Below are 22,681 nucleotides of genomic sequence, written 5' to 3' on the forward strand. Positions count from 1 at the left end.
ACTGGTTTAGATGGGATATTGAGAGGGAATTCCTGGCTGGGAGGGTGAGGAGGGGCTAGGATGGAATTCCCAGAGAAGCTGTGGCTGCCCCTGGATGGCTGGAAGTGTCCAAGGCCAGGTTGGAATAACCTGGGATAGTGGGAGGTGTCCCTGCCCTTGGAATGAGAGATCCTTAAAATCCCTTCTATCTCAAAGCATTCCACGGTTCTCTGAAGCACCAAGGAGACTCATCCACTGCCTCTTCCAACCCTGGAACTCCCGTGAGTGATTCCCTATCCACGGAATCACTCCCACACCCACAGCCCTTTACCCCACGGAGCTCCTTATCCCACAGTATCCCTGTCATTTAGGTTGCAGTATCCCCGGAAGCCGCCCTCGATTCCTCGTGATGTCCCGCCCGGCAGGGCAGCGGCCGGGAGAGCGCCGGGAACGTTCCTGCCATATAGGTCACCCTCTCCGGGGGAATGGAGCGCACGGCTCCGCTCGGCGGCTCCGGCCCAATCCCTCATCCCACGGCCCCGGAGCTCCAGGGGAAATGCAAGAGAGGAGCCGAGCGCTCCGAGCGAAAATCTGCTTCCAGGACAATCCATTATATCTGACAAGTTAAATGTTCCATGGGAGACCATATGGCACCGGAGCGGGGCCGACGCCGGAGCCGGGAAACTCGGCAAATGCATCACAATTAAGGAGTCGCATTCCCGACTTTCCCTGGATGGACTCGCATTCCATTCGGGAGACTGGGGAAGCCTTCCCATTTTTTCCAAGTGCTTTTGGGCCCCCACAAGGATTTTTTCCCCAGATTCCGGGGTTTAGGTGCACCAAATTCCTGCTCCAGGAATGGCTCTGCCTGGCAATTGGCTAACTCTGGGACATTCCCGTTATTAACAGCCACAAGCCCAAGGATAACAAGGAGAACAAATGTCTCCGAGCACCCCGGTCCACAGAAGGTGTTCCTTCCATGGCAGGGCTGGAGTGGGAGGAGCTTCAAGGTCCTTCCAACCCGACCCATTCCAGGATTCCATTCCTAAAGGCCAAGGAAAAAATAAAGCCGGCAAAACAGAAGGAAACAGCCCCAAACCCCTGTTCCGTGGGGATGAGTCGCCACCAGGAATGTCATCCCAGGGACGCCAGTTTCCACAGGGGGATTGATTATCAAATCCTGAATAATCAAATATGCAAATGAGCCCTTTCTAGTCACCGCCTGTCTCCCAAAGAGCCCAAATCCCAGGTATTGATGAGGTTTCCCAACTCCTGCTCGGCATGGCCTGGGAATACTGGCTGACCCTCCCCTATGGAGATTGATCCCGGATCACACCCATAACAAAGGTATCAATTAGCAGGGGGGAATATGCAAATAAGCTGCCTGTAATGAAGTCCTGAAATCATTTGGTGCTGAAAACAGGAGCTGGGGTTTCCAGAATTCCCTGCGGGGAATCTGTTCCGTGTGAGGATGGAAGGACTTCCAGAAGCTGCTTCAGGATTGATTTTCCCACTGTTTTTAAGGCTTACATTCCAAAAGTTCTTGCATTCCACCTGGATTTTGCCAGGATTTCCTTCCAGGGCCAACACTGGGAGGAGCAGGAAGGCTCTGGGGAATACTGGGAATTGCTTCATAGAGAACCTTGGTTGTACTGCCTCACAGGATTCCCAGGAAAGCCCATTCCCAGCTGATGTTTTGGGATGGAAATTCAAGTTATAATCAGAATTTATGTCAGGAGATTGGGATTTTAAAAATCATTAATAGGAATAAGAGCCACTTTAATGAATAATTATTGAATATTGATTAAAAGTTTATTAAACAATTACTCTCATTCCTTAAGGAATTTTTCCAATAGGAATTTGGGCAGATGGGAGAATTTAATATTCCAGAATAATGGATTTATTTGTTGGTTGTTATTCCTTACAAGAAAAGAAGAAGCAAAATATTTTGGGGACAACACTGTTGGATTTGATCCGGGATCAGGGTCGCCCTTGGCTCTCCCATGGGAAAACCTCCTGGATGCAGAGGCAGGAATGGAGCGACCCCACCTTCCTTTGGGATGTTGAAAATTTCAGATGGCTTTATTTTGGGTTGCAATTGCACTGGTTTTCCCCCCAAAAAATTCCAGAGAATCCTCCCAGGACGCAGCTTTTAAACCATTTCTTGTTTAATTGGGCACATCCCAATTATTTGGCTCCTGCAAACATTCCTGGCATCCCTGAGCCACTGGGAAGAAAAATGGTTGGAAATGAATGTTTCCTTTAATAGGGAATTTTTAGGGGCTTGTGGAATATCCTAATTTTTACAGCATCATGGAGTAAACTCACTGCACCAGGATATTTCATTGGTTATCCATAGCCATGGATTCTATGGAGCAGAAATGGGAGTGGGAAAGAGGAATCCAGCTGAACTCACCCTTGGAATAAAGCTTTGGAGATGCCACTATCAATCCTGATCGATGCTGAATTCTTGATTAAATGGAAAACCCAAGGAGCTGCTAAATCCAGGGCTGAACTTCCACATTTTATTAGAAAATTGGGAATTGTGGCCGAGGTTTATTTCCTAAATTCCCTGTTTTCTGAGCCATTAAGGAGATGAAAACTTTAGGGAAGGATTTATTTTCCTTCATCCATGATTTTAATAAAAGATGTTGAAAAAGAAGGGAAAACAAATTAAAAAGGGAAAAATTGGAATTATTCTTTGTTTTCTTATCAAGGAGACAGTCTGGGGGGTTTATCCTTTACCAGGGTTTGGAAAAACCTGGGATAATTCCCTCTTCTTCCCTGCTAAAGCACTGGATCCCATGGGAATCCCACAGCCTGCCGGGACGGGGCTGGGAATGGGCTTCGCTCCCCCAAGTATTATCAAAATTACCCAATTATTTAACTTAATTTATATTTATTCTATTCCTTTAATCCATTAAATTCCCTTTTCCCCTTGGAAACCACCCCTAAATTCTGCCACCTCTCTCTCAGGTCTCATCCCATTCCAGACCCCATTGCTACCCGTTCCCTATAAATTAAATCAAATTAAATAATCATATTTTTGGTTCAGCTCTTCCCAAGGAAAACCACCAATAATACATTGATTTTTAAGGATATATTTTGTAAGGAGCTTGTGGGATATTTATTGAGGTTGGATATTGTATTCCCAGGTTTTTGGGAGCTTTTAAATCCAAATATTCCTCACCTTACTCCTGCTCAAAGGGACTATTTCCATCTATCCAGCCCCTCACAAGGCAAACCCAAATTCCTGGTAGAAAACAAGGATCAACTGGATTTTATAGGAAATGTGTCTTAGCAGAATCATTCCCAGTTTCCCAATGGCAAAGGAACAACCTGTGCAAATATATTCCTTATAAAATAAAGATTTTGGGGGAAGTTTCTTTGTTGGTTCTGATTTTTTACCCAAATCTGGAATTTTTAAAATGAAACCATTTTGTGTGGAGACAATTAAATGTGGATTTGACTTATTTTATCCCTCCTCATTCCCTGGGTTTTTTAATCCCAGATTTTTCCTAATCCTATATTTTTATTCCCGAACCCAAAAACATGAATTTGGGGGGAAAAAAGGACCCAATCCCAGTTTTATTGTATGGAAGGGAATGAAAAAGCTCCAAGAAATGCCGGGATGAACGGCTCCATTCCGATTGTTTACAGGTGCCACTGCACCATCTGCCTGGGCATTCTGCCCATCCAAAGGGAAATTATCCCGGAAAAATAAACCCGGATCATTTAAACCTCCCAAATTCTTTGATATTCAAATATAAATCAAGTTCTAAAGTTTGAGATTAAAAAGTGCTTAAAAATGGAATTGTTTGGGCAGAATTGATGTTCAAATCGATGGGAAAGAGCTCTAACTGGAACTGGCAATCGTGGAATTGCTCTGGATCAGGCGGCTCAACCCTGTTCTTCCTCCTTATGCTTCCCATTCCCACACGGATACTGGTTTGGGAGGGAATAATAAATACAAACAATCCCAACACCGGGAATTGCAATTCCCTGGTGCTTTCTTTTCCTTTGCAATTGTGTTGGCACCAGAGGACCGTGGGGAGCCCACAGCATTTTCCTGACACAGCCCCACCAACAGCAGGACGGGGCAAAAGGTGGAATTCTTGGAGTCCCTGTAAGGAACCGAAGGGCAGAGGAAGGGTTGGGAATGCCAGAAATAAGGAGCAGGAGCAGCCAGGGCCGGATCCTGTCCCAAGGAACAGGAGCATGGATGGATCCTGAACCAAGGAACAGCAGGATCATGGCCAGATCCTGTCCCAGATGCCATCCCAAGGAACAGCAGGATCACGGCCGGATCCTGCTCCCGACACTAAGCCACCACCCCAGCGATGCCGACAGATCTGTCCAGGCACGAGGAACCCTTGGATGCACAAACAACCCGGGAATGAACTGGATAAGGCCAGGAGAGAACACACCGGCAGCGCCTCGTCCCCTCCAAGTCCACTGGCACACAGGGAGAACCAAAGGGAAAATAAAGGGGAGGGAAAAGTTTTCCTGCAGTTCCCGTATTCCTGCTGGGGTTGTTTTTCTTCCCTGTTTTTTTGGGAGGGGGCCAGGGCTGGAAGGAGTTAACGGCTCCCTCCCCTTCATTTGCATCTGGTGCTTTTAGTGTGTGTGTGTGTGTGTGTGTGTGTGTGTGTTGTGTTTTTTTTCCCTTCCCTGAAAAAGTTGGCAGAGCCGCCGATTTTCCATAATGCAAGCATTTGGGAATTGTGAGCGGAATGAAACCGATCCAATCTCCTGACTGCGACATGAATTTTCATTAATTACAACCTTGTCAGCAAAAGCATTATCAAAGCTGAATATGAAAATGCTAATGAGCGCTCATTTGCATATTTTTCTTTGTTGGAATGTCATTAATTATTACATTTTATGATGATGAATGCAGCTGTCGAAGCTCTCCGATGCATAATTAGCCATCAGAATGCCAGGAGCCGATCAGCACTTTTGGGGCAAAAGCAGAAAAAATAGGCAAAAAGGCGACAACCCCCCGACCGTCCCCGCAAACGCCGAGACGAGCCCCCCGAAGGGCGTCCTTCCCCGGCGCGGGAGCGGCGGCGGCGGGATGGCTTTCTCCCGCTTTTACACGGAATTATTTGGGATTTTTTTTTGTCGTCGTCGCAAGCGGAGCTCTTAATAAAAAAAAAAAATCGTTATTCCAGCTTAATTAATGCCACGCTTAATTATACCGCCATGATGTCAGCGGTTTTAATTAAGCGCTGGCGCGGGGACAGAGAGCTCCCCGCCGCAGTAAGAGTCGCGGGGCCGGGCCGGCAGCGCGGGGCGCGGGGCCGGGGCGGGCGCGGGCCGGGCGCGGAGCGGAGCGGCGGCGCGGGGAGGGAGGGAGAGCGGAGCGGAGCGGAGCAGATGGGCCCCTTCCACATGAGCGGCGCGATCAATCACAGCTGAAGGGCCCAGGTGCGGCGCAGCCGCGCGGCGACGCCCCATTTCACAGTCTGTCACACTCCGCACGGCCCGCAGCGCCCGCCCCCGGCCCGCCGCGACCCGCGACCCGCGACCCGCGACCCGCGACCCGCGACCCGCGACCCGCGACCCGCGACCCGCGACCCGCGACCCGCGACCCGCGACCCGCGACCCGCGACCCGCGACCCGCGACCCGCGACCCGCCCGGGCAGCGGCGGGCACGGGACTCCGCGCGGAATCCCTCGGGGGGCGTGGAACGGTCGGGTCGGGAGGGAGGTCGAGGATCGGCTCCTTCCACCCCCCTGCCGCGGGCAGGGACACCTCCCGCCAGGACGGGTTGTTCCGAGCTGGCCTCGGACACTGCCGGGGATCCAGGGGCAGCCATCCCGGATGGCATTCCAGGGGAACGCCATCCCAGCCCCTCACCACGCTCCCAGGCAGCAATTCCTGCCCAATATCCCATCGAAACCGGTGGGAAGCCACTCCCTGTGTCCTGTCCCTCCATGCCTTGTCCCTGATCCCTCTCCAGCTCTCCTTTAGCCACTGGAAGGGGCTCTTAAGTCTCCCTGGAGCCTTCCCTTCTCCAGGTGGACACCTCCAAGGATAAGCACAGACCTCGTGGTGCACATGGATATCATGACCCACCTAATTCCAACTCCGAAATATTCCCGTAGGGCTCCAGCACCCTCGAGCCCCCCCTTCACCCCAGATGGACACCAAGGAGGGAACACATTCTAAGCACTGCATCCCCGCTCCTCCTTCCTGAGCCCCAGGAAAGGAGAATGCTGCAGGAAGGAGGGATTTTCACCTATTCCATGGAGGAGCAGCAGTGGGTGACATTGGCACAACACTGTCCCTCGTCTCCTTCCACCTGGATGGAACAGGGATGAATCCAGCGCATGGCATTCACCTCAACCTGAGTGTGACCTGCCCACTTCCCAACAAAGGCTGGGAAGATCCACAGAAATGTCAGCCAGCTGTGGCTGCATCATCTGGACAACCAGAGGGGGGAGAGAGACAACTTGTCTTTGGAAAACCAACCGGGAAAAAGCCCTTTGGAAGCTTAAGGAATAAAGAGATGAAGGATCAAACCCCCTGTGGTGACCTGGGGGATGCACCCACATCCCGATGGGTTTCGGGGATACCTGCTCCCCATCCAGAAACCGCAGCAAGCAAAACTAAAGCTCCCAAAATGGAAATAAACCCCTTTTTTTCCTCCAGAATTTCTCTGGAAGTTGCCTGAGCTGCAACAGCTGCTGCATTAATAATATAAGGAAAAATGGGATTTCTGAGAGGATTCAAGGAAGACACAATGGCACTGAGCTGAAAAGGCCCCGTTCTCCAAACTAACCAATTATTAATCCCCTGCTTTTCCTGGGAAGGGCTGGAAGGGGTTTGTGTCACTCTCACCCTCCAGGATCCCCCCATTGGCAGGGATAAATCCCCCTTTTTTGGCTCCAGCACAAGAAGCAGATGTGAAGGGCTCCTTTCAAATGAAATTCCCCAAAGCTGAGCCGATGCAGCTCCACATCAAAGGCACCCAAACCCCATCTCCTCCCCCCTTCCCAGATAATTGCAGGGATCTGGTGTCCTTTGGAAAAGGTAGAGCTCCAAGTCAGGTAAATAATGATGAAGGGTTCCCTCTGCCCTAGCCCCTGCTGCCTCCACTTCCCAGGGCTGGGAATTCTCTCCTGTATTCCTGCAGATCCCTTTCCTGGTACAGAGGAGCATCTCAGGAGGGACAGGACACAGGGAATGGCTTCCCACTGGTTTAGATGGGATATTGGGAAGGAATTCCTGGCTGGGAGCGTGGGAAGGCCCTGGCACAGGTTGCCCAGAGGGGCCGTGGATTCCCCATCCCTGGAAGTTGTTCCAGGCCACGTTGGAGCAACTTGGTCTATGGAAGGTGTCCCTGCCCATGGCAGGGGTTTGGAATGAGACGATCCTTAAAATCCCTTCTATCCCAAACCATTCCATGGTTCTATGATGGAGTTTTCCAGGTCCACATTCCCATATGATTCCTATGACACGTCTAAACCTCTCCAAGTTCATAATCCATGAATCACCACTGCAGAAGGACCCATATTCTGCAGTATCCCTCTCCACCCTCCCAGTGCAGCCAGAGGAGATGGATAATTATCCCTAATGAACCCCAGCACAGACTGGACTCTCTGTCCACCCACCCTGCACCTCCCACTGGGATTTGTTCCTTGGATTCCCTTGCTGACCTTGGGAAGTCACAGCTTTACGGCCCTTAATTGAGGAAAATCCGCTCCTCCCACCCCAGCAGGACCTTCCCGTGGCCAAGAGGGGCTGGAATTTCTGTAATTCCTCTAAATGGGCGACAATGCAGCTGGAAATGGAAAATTAGGGATCTGGAAGGAAGGAGCAAGCAGAAAAGCAGGAATGTGCTCCACATTCCTTTGTCCTTTTTGCCTTCCACTCTTAGCTCTCCCTTCCTGACTCCTCTGTCCTTCATTATCCCCTTTCCTGTGGTGATGCTCCAAACTGGCAAAAATTCCCAACTGCACAGGCGTGGAAACTGGCCCGAATTCCAAATATAATCCCAAATCTAGGCCAGGGGTATATTTGGCAAACACAAATCCCTGCCAGATTTACACAGCTCTAATAATAAGGTGACGAGGACCGTGGCAGGATTAGGGACGCGGCTCCCTCGGCCCTCCCAAAGTGCCAAAAGAGTTTCCTTTGACTTCTATTCACCCTTCCCAATGGATCTCACACCATCAACTCTGGGGGGCGGGAAGTGGGAGGGAAAAGAAACCCCCAAAAGACCAACCAACCCTATTTTTGGACTGGGGGAGCTTGGATGTGCTGTTTCCCGTCAGGTCCAGGATGTGTTGCTCCCCATTAAGCAGGAACACAAGTCCACACAGAGAATGGAAGACACGAGGAGGCTCCCAGCATTCCTAATGGATTTCCACAGCCCAGGTTGCCATTCCCTTTGGAGCCCATGTTCTATTCCATGCGCCAGGGAAGCTGCAGGTTCCCACCACCCTCTTTCGTTCCTTATCCATCACTAAAGTCCTTTTTACATGTTTAAACCTCCTAAAATCCCTCATCACCCTCATTCCCATCCCAGACCATCCATCTCCGGTCTGGAGGAGAGGGACATCCCCTTGTGCCACATCCACATCCACAGCTGTGCATGTCCAATCCTGGAATGTCCAAGGCCAGGTTGGACAGGGCTTGGAGCAACCTGGGCTATGGAAGGTGTCCCTACCCATGGCAGGGGGTTGAAATGAGATGATCCTTAAAATCCCTTCCAACTCAACCCATCCAGGATCCTATAAAAAATAAACTGTATTAGGAGGAACCTTTTAGGGTTTTTGTAACTAGAGGAACCGTGTCCCAATGCCCATGTGCAAGCCATGTCCAAGTGCCCGTGTCCAAGCCATGTCCAAGTGCCCATTCCAATGTCAAGGGCTTGTCCCTGTGGCAGGACTCTCCCACCCGGATCCTGCTGGATTTTCTCTTCCCTCCCTTTCAAGTGCAGCCTGTTCCCCTGAGCCCTGTCTCCTCAGCAAATCCCATTACACGATGGAACAAATATGTGGAGGGAACAAGCTGAGCTTCAAAGCCCAGGCCCTTCCCTACATTTTCCAGGTGTGCGCCACATGAGCGGAGCCCGGGATCGTGACTGCTGGGGGGGGTGATGACAGCTCCTGAGAACGGGATCAAAACCATCCCACATGGAAAAAGAATATCAAAGCCAGGCACAGACTTGCTCTGCCAGGCAAAGAGGGGGGGCTGACTCCAAGAAATCCTCCTGGGAATGCCAGGATGGGGAAACGGGGGAGGCAAACAGGACATGCTGGGTCGGCCACGCTCCGACAGCATTTATGGGGTTACAAACTAGATCCCAACTAACACGGCTTCCCACCAGGATGGGGGCAGGAAAGCAACTCCCCAGGTGGATCTGAAAACAGGGATATCCAGCCTGTGGAAGCCAAGAGCTCCCGAGGGGATCACATTGTTCCCCATCGTGAGGGGGGTCTGCATAGCCCCCCACCATGAGGGGAGCCCACACTGCCCCCCACCATGAGGGGAGCCCACACTGCTCCCCAGCATGAGGGGAGCCCACACTGCCCCCCAACATGAGGGAGGTCCATATTGCCACCTGGAATGAGGGGGGGTCACATTGCCCCCATCATGAGGGAGGTCCCCACTGCCCGTCATCATGAGGGGGGTCCGCACTGCCCTCAGCAGACCCTGTGAGGGGTTTCAGACCCCTCAGACCCTCATCCCTCAGCAGACCCTTTTAGGGGTTTCACACCTCACCCTTTCTCAGCAGACCCTTGAAGGGTTTCGTGCCTCTCAGCCTCCACAGCCCTCAGCAGCCTCCGTGAGGGGTTCGCGCTCCTCAGTCCCCCAGCCCTCAGCAGCCCCTGTGAGGGGTTTCCCGCCATTTTGAGCCCTCAGCCCCGTGAGGGGTTTCCTGCCCTTCAGACCCCCCCGCCCTCAGCAGACCCTGTCAAGGGTTTCAGACCCCTCATTCCCTTCAAACATCAGCAGACCCTCAAAGAGTTTTGTGCCCCTCAGACCCTCCAGCCCTCAGCAGACCCCATCAGGGGTTTCAGACCCCCAACACACAGCAAATCCTTTTAGGGGTTTCAGACCCCTCAGCCCCCCAACCCAACCCTCAGCAGACCCTTTTAGGTGTTTTTTACCTCACCATTTCTCAGCAGACCCTCAAAGGATTTTGCAGCCTCTGCAACCTTCAGGAGCCCCCGTGAGGGGTTCGCGCTCCTCAGCCCCCCAGCCCTCAGCAGCCCCCGTGAGGGGTTTCCCGCCATTTTGAGCCCTCAGCCCCGTGAGGGGTTTCCCACCCTTCAGAACCCTCAGACCCTTTGAGGGTTTTTTTCAGCCCTCAAAGGGCTGAAAGTGGAAGGGACCACCTTGTTCTAACCTGCTGCCATCGGCAGGGACACCTTCCACTATCCCAGGTTATTCCAACCTGGCCTTGGACACTTCCAGGGATGGGGAACCCACAACATCTCCAGGCAATCTGTGCCAGGACCTCCCCACCCTCCCAGCCAGAAATTCCTTCCCAAAATCCTATTTAGCCCTGCCCTGTGGATGCTGAGGGCACTAAGGATGGCCAGGAGGTGTTTGGCTGGATAAACATGGAATAGTCCTTTTTCTGCTCTTATTTAAGGATTCTGGGATGTCTCCTCTCTAGTTTAATCCCTCTACTGATATTCTCACCCACCGTGTGATCCCCCAGTCTGGAATAATCCCTATTTCCTTCAATATTTCTCACCTCTCTCCTGGGAAATTTAGAGCCGATTCTGGCATCTGTTCCCCGTCCTCTTTTGTGAACACTGAGGCGAAAAATCCATTTATTTTTCAGCAGTGTCTACATCATCTGTCAATAAATTCCCCTTTCCAGCTCTGAGAGGTCCTAAAAATTCCCTGTTCCAGCCTCATGCTCCTTCTGCATCACAATAATCTGTCGGGATTGTTTATCTTCACCCCCTGCCTCTCCCTTTGCTCTCAGCTCCTCTTTTAACACTAAACCTCATCCCACACCTTCCCTGAACTTGGAATTTTACACCTTTTATTCCTGGTTTCCTTTCCTTCCATTCTTTTTTTAATCCAACCCGGTTTTCATGGATAATTCCCCCAAATATAAACATAAACACCCACAAAGCCAAGCATTGCAATATTTGATCCTTGGCCTGATTGCTTCTTTCCCAAATCTATTCGCTGGGTTTGCTTCCCAGAATATCCCTCCCCGTCCCTCCTTTTTGGAATATTAAGGCAGCAAAAGTCTATGGGATAAAGGGATAAATGGGAATACTCTGATTTTTGTTAGAAAGGAATATAATGGAATTAAAGTGCTGCTGGTTCCCGTTAAATCCATGCTCCGGAGCTTTTCCCTTTGCATGTCCCAGGATCAAAGTGTCCCCTCAGCCTTGTGTGGTGGGAGAACTGGTGCTGCCCGTAATTCCAACCATATGGCAGAGGGATATACTGGCATGAGGCTGCAGAGAATTCCTGGACCCTCCTGTCATTCCTCAGACTAGACTGACCTATTCCGTGCCTCCATCCCAATGCAGCTGGAGAGCCGAGGGAAGAGTCATTCCCGGAACAATCCCAAGGACAGGAATTCACATTTTAACTATAAAAATCAAAGCATTTTTTGCTTCCAGAGCGGCACGTTTTCCCACAGAAAGGGAGGATCACTCTTTCTTGGATGGAGACAGAAAATTCCGGCAGGAATTCAGGGAGCCCTTAGTTTTAAGCACCACAGCGCAAAGCTTGTCCTAAACCTAAACCGGCAGCACAGCTCAGCCCCCCCACCCCTCAGATCCATCATTTTCCAGCAGAATCCACCAAAGCTCCCCAAAACAAGTTGCTTTTCTGTCTGCAGCTCCTCCTTGAATTCCCCACCTCTCCAGGCTGGGAAGTTCAGACTGCGGGGCCGGGCTCTGAGCGCTTATTAATTAAACTGGGCTTTGTTGGCCACTCTGGGCTTTAACCAGGAGCATAACAAACCCATTGTTTTTCCCTGCCCAACGGACCATGACCGCCTATGGAAATGACCCACTAATTCACCAAATTGGTTTTGTTTCCCAGATTTTCCCACATGTCCATTTTCCAGCTGTAATGCAAATCCCAGCCCGGCATGTCCCCCCAAACAGCCCCGGGATCCCTGGGTGAGGCTCAGGAAGAAACACTCCAGCCACAGAAACTTCATCCAGGAAACTCCAGGAAACTGGAATTCAGTCAGAAACCCCAGGGGTTTTTTGGTGCTGGGGGGTTTTTTGTTGTTTTTTTTTTTTGTAATTTTTAAATTATTGGGTGGTTTATTCCTTTTTAAATTATTATTTTTAATTATTATTTTTCAAATTACTATTTTACATGATTGTTTTTACATTATTATTATTTTAATTATTGTTATTTGAATTATTATTATTTGAATTATTTTTTTTCATACATAGAATCCTGGAATGGGTTGGGTTGGAAGGGACCTCAAATCTCACCTCCTTCCCACCCCTCCCATCACGGGCAGGGACGCTTCCCACTTCCCAGATTGAGTTCTTCCCTCTTCATGAATATTTAAGGAAGTCACTTCCAGGTTTCTCTTAATGCCCAGGCAGGTGGGAGCTCAAAATTCCCTCTGCCACCAACACCAGCAACAAAAGCTTGGAAAGCCAAGCTCCAATAATCCCTGGGAAGAGCAGGAGCTCCTTAACCACTAAAGCACCTCTGGATGTCACTGGAGAAGCTGTTTCCCTCTCCAGGGGATAAATCCAGCTCCAAGCCTGGCATCACAACGGGAGAGCTGGGCAGGGGGCTGGAATTATGGGCAGGAGACCGGGATTATGGACGGGAGTCTGGGATAATGGACAGGAGACCGGGATTCTGGGCAGGAGGCCATTCCTGCTGCCTTCAGAGAGGACAACTCCAGCCTGTCCCACAAAACAACTCGGCTTGTTTGAGGCCCAGATTCCAAGGAATGTAAACCTCCCGGCAAACTCTGCAGGCCAACCTCACGTTTCAGCCACCAGAGCAGCCAGTTTCTATGTACACATCTCTGCTCTTCCCAAGGAAATGGAGATGTCCTTGTCATCTCCTTTCTCCGGGACTGTCGAGCGGCTGGAGTTGGATGCCGGGCCCGGAATCCTGACTGGCAGCACTGACAAATCTATTAACTCCTGCTTTGGAGTGGGAATGTGTTTCTCTTTCCAGCTTTGTGGCTCCCACAATGCATTTTAAAGCACCTTTCCAGGTTGCACTCGGCATTAAATCACGACTTTGGAAGGTCTCCAAGGATGTAGGGTCCCTGGAGCGTCCAAGGCTGGGTTGGACAGGGCTTGGAGCAAACTGGGGTAGTGGGAGGTGTCCCTGCCCATGGCAGGGGGTGGGATAAATTGGGCCTTAAGGTCCCTTCCAACCCAAACCATTCCATGATGCCATGATTCTCCTAAAACTGGTGCTGGGCTGGATCAGCTCTGTGAGTGGAAAACACTTCAAAGGAACACTAGAGCCTGGAATTCCCAGTTTTGGGGTTTCCAAAGGCCTTTCCTGACCTTTTTAGGTTCCCAGAATCCCAGATTGGTTTGGGTTGGAAGGACCTTAAATCCCACCTCATTCCAACCCTGACACCTCCCACCACCCCGGGGTGCTGCAAGCCCCTTCCAACCTTGGAATTCCTGGACAGGTTTTGCTGCTTCCCTCCCGGTTCCTGGTGCCCCTTCCCTGCTCCAGCTGCAGAGCAGGAGCCACCTGACATAACAGAGGTGGTGTGAAAGGGAATTAATGTTCCCAACCAAGCAAATCCCAAAAGTGCCGGGGTGAAATGGAATCCCACTTGAGGGAATGTTGAAATCAGTCCTGTAGAAGGGTAAGAAACCACAGAGCCGGCTGAGTCAGAGCCCCAGCATGGAAAATTCCTGCCCAGATGCTGACAGTTTAGCAACTGGAAGTGGGGCCTTTTAATGCTGTGTTGGGGAAACTTCCCTAATCTGCACAAAATTCCAGCTCTCCTAGGGATGTTCAGAGCACTTGGAAGCACAAACCTAAATATTCCTGGTAGGCAAAGCCAGGAGAGGGATGGAACTCCAAGGAACCTGCAGCTGTCACATGATGACCACAAGAACCACGACAAATTATCACCCAGAGGTCACCTCCTAAACCAGCAGCACCTGGAACCTCCCTGGAATCACAGGATCCTGGAATCCCCTCACTTGGAAGGGAATCACTGAGTCCAGCTCCCGGCCCTGCACAGGACAATCTCAAAATCCCCCCAGGAGTGTTGAACCACTTCCCTGCAGGGAAATGCTCCAGGAAGTCACACAGGGTCGAAAAGCGATGGGAAATGATTTCCCGTCCCTTTAACAGGGTATTTCAAGGAGCAGGGCAAGCAGCATTCCCAACCAGGATGCCTGGGAAGGGGAGGGGCGATGAGAAGCGAGGCTGGACGTGCCAGGGACAGGGGTTAGTGGTGGACTCCATGGTCCCAGAGGGCTTTTCCAATCTGAATCCCATGATTCCACAGCCCTCATCCCACAGCAGGAGCCACTCCAGCCGAGCCGACGGAACACACCAGTATGAACCAGTTTAAGGGGGAAGATTGTCAGGCTCTGCATCAGTTGCCAAGGGAAAGGGGAGAAAGGATGGAAAGGAACCCACAGCCGGATCCTGACACCCAAATTGACAGGAAGCTTTCCTTGGGAGAGTCCAGAGCGCTGCCAGGGGAAGGGAAATGAGGGAATCCATTTGGAATAAGTGGAGTCGGAGCCACAGTCTGGTCTGAGTGAAGAGCCCTGCGCATAAATTCCTCCCAAAATCCCAAACGCCGACACAACCGGAGCACAGAACACTCCCAGCCCCCATCCTGGATATCCATAACTGCAGCGTCTGTCCTGCTGCTGCTTATGGGTTCCCACTCCCATACAAAGCTCTCCCAGCCTATTCCCAGGGAATGCTAGAGCAGGAGGGACACCTGCACCCGTCCCACTCTCGCACCCGGGAAAACCCCTCCAAGGCAATTAAGCAGAACCTTCTAGAAACATGAGGATGCTCTCAAAATCCCTTATCAGGAACTCTGGAATCCTGAATCCTTCTGCATTCCTTCCCCAGGTGCCCCCAACTGTGTTTTTATAAACCAAATATTTCTTAAACCAAGAGAAAACACTGTTTTCTTTAAAACTGGGAGAAGCAGGACTGAGATTTTTCGGGAAACCCAGGCCCGGTAGGAGAGGGCGAGATGCTTCCGGGCTTGCCGGTTTGCAGGTAAATGTTCAGGTGGGAAGCGGCAGCAGCGGCTCTCCCTGGCTCCCTGTGCTCTCCCTCAGCCCCGTGGCGTGAGTGCAGGAGGGAGTGGTGAAATTTCCCTGCTTTTCTTGGCTTCTCCCGAGCCTTTCCCAAACTGTCGTAACCGTGCCTTGGCTGGGAATCCGCACGAACCACTCCAAGCTCCAGCACTGCTCAACAACTCCCAGCTCTTTCCCAATCCCGCGGGCCGAGGGACGGCTGGGGGGGCTGTGGAGTGATCTATGGCAGCCCCAGTTCCGTGTTTTCCTTGGAGCGGGCTCAGGGCTGTAAAGCAGAGCCGGGTGAGTTCCCTGAGGGAACTGGGGCGGGATCTTGGCCCAGCCGGAGGTGAGGGACACTCTGACATCACCTCTTCACTTTAATCACCCTCGTTAACGGCGGGAGCCAGCAGTCACTCCTGACCAATCCCAGCCTCTCCTCGGCCACGCGGGGGGACCAAAGCCAAATCCCAGGACTCCTGAGGCTGCAAAACCTTCCAGGATCCGTGGAGTCCAAGCTGAGACTGATCCTGGACAAGAGCACTGAGTGCCACCTTCAGGGATGGGGATCCACCTGGATCCCTGCTCCCCTGGGCAGCCCCTTCCAAGGCCTGACCACCCTTTCCAGGAGCAAATTCTTCCTGATGTCCGACCAGACCCTCCCCTGGTGAAACTTGAGGCACTTCCCTCTCCTGCTGTCCCTTGTTCCCTGGGAGCAGGGCCCAATTCCCCCCTGGATCCATCAGGGAGTTGCAGAGCCAGAAGGTCCCCTCTGAGCCTCCTTTTCTCCAGGCTCAGCCCCCCCAGCTCCCTCAGCCGCTCCTGCTGCTCCAGAGCATTCCCAAACTCTCTTCCTTTCCCTGCACATGCTCCAGCCCCTCATTATCCTGTACCTGGCGAGCCCGGAATTGATCCCAGGATTCCCCCCTGTGACTGATACAATCCAGGTGCCTCTTGCCCACCTGGGCTCCCCTCAATCAGACACAAGGATTTGGAGTCCAGATCCCAGCAGGCAGCGATCTGTCCCCCTCCAAACAACATTCCCAGTGTCCCTCACCAGCTGTTTGGTCCCTTGGGTTACTATTTATTTACTGTATTTTCAAAAAGCCTTTTCTGCTTTAAAAATCCCGTTCCCAGAGTGTCCAACCAGGCAAGGAAAAGTTGAGCCTCAGGAAAACACCATTTACCTCTCTGGGGAAATTTTGCATCCCAAGCCCAGCAAGAAAACACAGTTATATATATATATATAATATATAAAAAATAATAAGCATCACCACAGCACATTTTTATACCTTAAAACAGGAAAAATTAGGAATATCCCACGTTCCCCCCCTTCTAAGGAATGAAGAGGGATTTAAACCCTCTGGATTTTGTTTCTGCTTCATATATCCCAATTTCAGCCCCTGATTAAAGTAGAAAATTCCATGTCCTTACTTTGTATCCTGGAATTGACAAAGGGAGGAGAGAGATTGTCGTGGGAGCCGAGGTCTCTGCTGGCCATGTGATCGTAGTGAGTCCCATCTCCATAGTTCTGCCGGGAAACCGGGATAAAACACGCGTTGGAGCAGCGTTTCCCCGACCCCCAAGCCCGTCATTCCCTGCTAAATGTTAAACCTGCTCTATGAAGCATCATTCCCTGGATTTTTTCCCCTGGAATGTCACATTCCAGGGAGTTTTTAATGCTGTTTCAATGTTTTGGTTCACCACAAATTGACTTTACCATGGGGAGAACGGAGGACTGGGATGATGCTCCTGGAATTCTGTGCTGGGCAATAAACCCTCTCAGAAGGGTCCTCCTGCTCACAATATGGAAGAAAGAGTCAGGAGAAGCCGAGTCTCCCGCTGTGGGAATGCCATTCCAGCAGGGAAAAGCGAGGTCAGGCTGTTTGTGGAATAATTCTGGTGGTTAATGCCCAGCCCTGATTCAAATTCCCGAATTCCTCCCAGGCTCGTGCTCCCTTTCTTTCTATCTCCCAACTTCATTCAGGGGTTTGGAGGCAGAAATAATCGGTGTGTGCCAATTCCCAACTTCCTTTTCAAAACATTTTTCCCTGGGAAGCAATACAAGTGTCAAGGGGGAAAAAAGGGGAGAAAAATCAACATGCCGGGCGGGAATGACGTCAGGGATGCAAAGCAGGATGGAGAAGAAAAGGTACTGGGATTCCTCCCCTCCGAGGGATAGGGAAATGGGGGATCCCCCTGGGCTGCCCCGAGGGAAAGGCCCTGGACTGGGGATGAGGAGGGGATGGAGAGGGGGTGGAGAGGGGGTGAAGAGGGGATGGAGGGCCCAATCCCGCTCCTCCTCCCCGTTCCAGGGCACAGAGCTGACGGAGCCCTAAGCCTTCCAATTAATGGGAAAACAATTAAACAGGAATTAGAACAAATTTAACTCAGGGCATGAGGAAGAGAGAAGCCACTTCTTGCCCACCCTGAGTGTTCTCTATGGGTTTGGAGGGAATAAAGGGGGATAAACAGGGAATGAGCAGCGCAGAGCTGAGGCACCAGCCATGCTCAGCCTGGAGGAAGGGAAAAGCTGGGATGCTCCATTGGGAACAGGGGCAGGAAGGTCAGCGGTCATGGAATGGCCGGGGGCGACATGGGATGGCCAGGGATGGTCAGTGGCCATGGAATGGCCAGGTATGGCCATGGAATGTGAGCCCTGGCACAGGGATGGGGGCTGGCCCTCCCCTCAGGCTTCGGGACACCCCCAATCCCTAAAAATCCCAGTGCAGGGGGTGAAACCCTGGGAAACAGCCTGTGCCAGCTGTGCTCGGGTGGGGCCGGGGCTGAGGGAGCCTCGCAATAAACGTCTAATTAATATCCCTAAAAATCATGGAATGGCTGGGGGTGGAAGGGACCTTACAGACCATCCCACGGGTGGGCAGGGACACCTTCCCAGGGCCCGGGATGATCCAGTTCCCCTGGAGCAGGTGCCAGATCCGAGCCTAGGTGCAGGTTGAATATTAAAAGGCCCTTGAAGGAGCAGCCGAGCGGCCGGGCCCGTCTGTCCTGGATTGCACGTTCCCAGGCTGAGGGAGGGAGATTAGATGTACTTACCCGGGATGGACTCGGATGGCCTGCATTCCCCCAGGACCCTGAGCTGGTTCTGTCTTCTACATCTGGGGACAAGGAAGTTCTTTAGTGGCAATAATTCCTGCCTTTTGTGCCGGCACTTTTAAATTAACGCTTCAAATTAATCTCCCGGTGCCTTTAATTAAGAACCGGGGGCCGGGAAGCGGCTCCTGACCCGGAGCTCCAATTAACTCATTGAAATGCGCGGCGGGAACCAGCCGGACCCTCAGGAACGGGGGCTGGAGCGGCGCAATTCCAGCGCTGGATTGAGTCCCTGACACTCGGGAGTGGCGTCGCTGACACAGCTCCAACCCGACCCAAATCTCCGGCAGAAAACAGGGATGAACAGACAGTTGAAATGCGATTGTCCAAGAGGAAAAGCTGGAGGGGAAAGGGCGGGGTGTGTTTTACACTCGAGGGTCACCCAGGGAAGGGGAGGTGGGATGTGCCAGATCCATGGATACAACGGGACATTCCCAGTATTCCTGCTCTGCTTTTCACAGAATGGGTTGGGGTGGAGGGCATTTAAAGGATCATCTGGTTCCCACCCAGACACCTTCCACTATCCCAGATTGCTCCAACCTGGCCTGGGACACTTCCAGGGATGGGGAATCCACAACCTCCCTGGAAAAACACATGGAAGCACTGGAAGTGCTCAAATTCCTTCCTTTTTATGTTAAACCTCAGGAAACGGGATTGACGTTGATCTCAAACACTGTTTTGGCCCATTGCAGTGCTGTTTCCCAGCTCACTCCCACATCCCCACACCATCCCTGGGGAATGCCAGCATCCCTTGCCTTTTCCACGCACAAACAGGAGCTTTAATGGAATTCAAAACCCACATTTTGGGTGTTTCTGGCCGGAAAAACTTTCTCCAAGTGCTGCCAAAACCCACCAGCAGCTCCCTTCCCACCTGTCCATCCAGCTTCTGGGAGCAGTGGGAATTTGAGAAACACTCAAAATCCAGGTACTGGGACTGAATCTGGGGGATTCCCAAGACCCAAATCCTGACACATTGACAGAGTTTCCCACTTTCTCCCAATTAGGAATTCCATTATCTCCAGAACAGATGAAGGTGTTCACAGCACGAGGCACTCCAAGGTAAATATTTAATTAAACTCCAGGAAAAAAAAAAGGGAAAGAAAGTGTGGATCATTTCTCTGACAGACCCACTCAATCATTCCAGAGGGTTAATTAGCAGGATCCTCAAAAATCACTCGTGTTGTGGAACAGCCAATTCACTCTGCGGAGCTAAAAACCACTGGATGCCATCCCAGGGATTGGGATGGGCAGAGCTTCCACCATCAGCACCTGGAGGGCTCTGGGCAGTTTGGGTTATTTTGGAAGCAAACAATCATGGAATGGGGTGGGATGGGAGGGGTTTTAAGGACTGTCCACTCCCGTGAGCAGTGACACCTTCCAGAGACCAGGTTATTCCAAGCTGGCCTTGGACACTTCCAGGGATGGGGCATCTTCTGGGAAATCCATTCCAGGGCCTCCCCCCCTCCCAGCTGGGAATTCCTTCCCAACCTCCCAGCGCTCCTTCAGAAAACGAGGAGCGGTGCGTGCCATGCATTTTGCCCGGAGTCTCGTGCCGGCCTCTCCCAGTTATCCCTGTGTTTGTGCTCCAGAGGTGCCGAGTGCTCCCGACTCCCTGCAAGCCATCACTGAGGGGCCCTAATGAAGTAACTGTGACGGACAAATCCATTTCCCCGGCCCTAATTGAATCCGGGCAGGCTGACACAACACAGGGGCCTAATCCGGTTATTCCCCTGATTGGAAAAAGGCCCTTTAGTTCTCATCAGGACAATCTGTGGGGGTCGGCTCCTGCTCCGGTGCTTCCCAAGAAAAGCCCCAAATCCAAGCCCTGATTCCTTGGCCAGAGAGGAACACGGAGCTCTTGTTCTAACACCAAGGCTTTATCTCAGCTCCAGGGAAAAGAAGGTGAAGACATGGACCTTTGAGCCCTAGAATAAGCTCCACCTGTGGAAGAAGCTGGATTTGGGAAATATCTTAAATTTCCAGAGTTTTTCAAACTCATGGAATCATCATCACGGTTGGAAGAGACCTCCAGGATCAGCCAGCCGGGAAGAAGGTGTCCTTGCCCACAGCACGGGGTGGAACTGGGTGATCCTGAAGGTTTGTAGGCTCCTAAACTGAATTCCAGGAGTTTATTGTGGTCCCTCCAAGTCCTGTCACGGGGGTGATTGGGAATGGGAAACTCCAGTGGCTCCAAAGTCATGGCAAAAATCCTCCAGGGACTTATTGGAGCTTGGATTTATCCCAGAGTTATAAACTGGGATGCTGATGTTATTTGCCCAGAATGCCAGAATTTGGGAAATCAACCTGATTTAACCACATTAGACAACGGGATATTCCAATAAGGGAATCATCATGGGTAGGTTGGGGAATTTTTTTCAGGAAATACATGATCAAAAAGGTGGGATTTAAAGAGTCATGGAATCATGGATGGTTTGGCTGGAAGGGATTTCAAGGATCATCCAGTACCACCCCTTGCCATGGGTAGGGACACCTTCCACTATCCCAGGCTGCTCCAGCCTGGCCTTGGACAATTCCAAGGATGGGGCAGCCACAGCTTCTCTGGGGCACCTGGAAGAAGATGATCCTTAAAATCACAATTCTCCTTGTAGGAATTGTGTCAAAACCAGAGCGAACCTGGAGACTGGATCAGCTCAGGGATTGGGAAGTTTAAACTGCACGTCCCCCAGGGCCCTTCTCTTCCGGAAGCTTTTGGCTCCAAATATCAGCAGAACTGGAGAAAACAAGCCCCAAACAACAGGAAGGGAGGGGAGGGGAGGAGGAGAAAGTCATTCCTGGGATCAGATGGGCCCTTTCTTTGGTGCCTGAAATTCCCAAAGCCTGCACAAATATCCACGGAGACACCGCTGTGAAACACCAGCAGGGTAAACAAACTCAACTGTTCCCAGCCTGGATATTCCCAACAAAGATCCCATTGTCCTGCTGTGGGGTGAGCTCACAAACCTCCACATTGTTGGGCAGCCCTATCCAGATACTTTCTGCTCCATCTGCATCATTCCAGCTTTTCCAGAGCTTTGGAGGGACCTGCTGGCTCTGAAACGATGGGATGGCAGCTCCATCCCTGGAATGTCCAAGGCAGGGTTGGATGGGGCTTGGAGCAACCTGGGATAGTGGAAGGTGTCCTCGTGCAGGGAATAAAGGATCCTGGTCTGACTGCAGACAGGATGTAAGGGAAATCAGATCCCACCAGGAAAAGACATCCAGTGGAGAGCATTTTGTGCTCGGTTTGGGGGGTTTGGGGAAGGGAATTTTAATTCCAGTTTAATTTCCATGGCCGCCTCTGTCTGCCAATGATATCAAAGGGCATTTGCATATAAAGTGGGTGGGTTGCCCTCGGCAAATGTTGGGAGCCACCGGCCACTGGCAGGAGCAGATCTGGAACTTCCCAGGCAAGGAAGAGCAACCCAAAGGGACAAATCCCCCCCAGCCCGATTCCATAGGAATCGTAAGTCACTGATTACCTGGATTTTTACAGCAAAGCAAGGGAACTGGGAAACCCTAAGGACAGGCTGGGATTTCCCTGCTCTAATCCAGCCTTGGGGAGGGAAGATAAACCACTGGGAAAAGGTCAGGGAGAGGGGATGTGTCCATGCCCATGGCAAGGGCTTGGAACTAGAATCCTGGGATAGTTTGGCTTGGAAGAGACCTTGGAAATCCTCTAATTGTAGCCCCCTGCCATGGATTTCATTCCCTTCCTCATGGATGTCTGTCCCTCCTGCAGGATAAAAATGGACACCAAATGGAATCCTCCGATCCCACAATTGTTTGGGTTGGGAGAGATTTTAAGGATCATCCCATTCCACCCCCTGCCATGGGCAGGGACACCTTCCACTAGACCACTTTATGCCAGCCCCATCCATCCTGGCCACTTCCAGGGGTGGTGGGATATCCACAACTTCTCCGGACAACCTGTTCCAAAGTTATATCCGAACACATACGCCAAAGCTCCTCCAGCTCCAGCACCTGCCCTGCACAGCTTCTCCTCGCCTTTCCCTGGATCCAGCTTCCCTGGGCCTTTTCCCAGGACTCTGGAGGCACCACAACTCAAATTGCTCAAATGGAATCCTTTGGCACTTTTGAAAAACTTGCCCCCTTCCATGCCCAGCCCTCAAAGTCTCTGCCAGGAATCACTTCCGTGACACCGGGTGGGATTTGGAAGGGAAATCTCCTGGAGTGAGGGGCCCTTGAAGGCTCCTTCATCTCTGCCCTCTGCTCCCGCAGCAGCTGCTCCCTTTCAACCTGCCTATATGCTCAGGAGAAGCTTCCAGAGCTCCCGTTCCGAGGGAGAGGACCTGGTTAAAAGTGAAGGAATTAAAAGGCACCTGGGAGGGGAGGGTGGGAAACGCTTCCGC

At 51.6% G+C, this 22,681-nt stretch overlaps 1 protein-coding gene across 1 annotated transcript in view; it reads right to left on the reverse strand.

Annotated features, from left to right (window-relative positions):
• Window positions 1-22,681, reverse strand: part of TCF4 (transcription factor 4) — a 114,775-nt gene that overhangs the window by 62,180 nt on the left and 29,914 nt on the right. The window contains 2 exon segments of the mRNA XM_032676026.1: window positions 16,632-16,728; window positions 18,255-18,316. Coding sequence (XP_032531917.1) covers window positions 16,632-16,728; window positions 18,255-18,316 — 159 coding nt within the window.

Source organism: Chiroxiphia lanceolata, chromosome Z (genome assembly GCF_009829145.1).
Source record: "Chiroxiphia lanceolata isolate bChiLan1 chromosome Z, bChiLan1.pri, whole genome shotgun sequence".
NCBI classification, from domain to species: domain Eukaryota; kingdom Metazoa; phylum Chordata; class Aves; order Passeriformes; family Pipridae; genus Chiroxiphia; species Chiroxiphia lanceolata.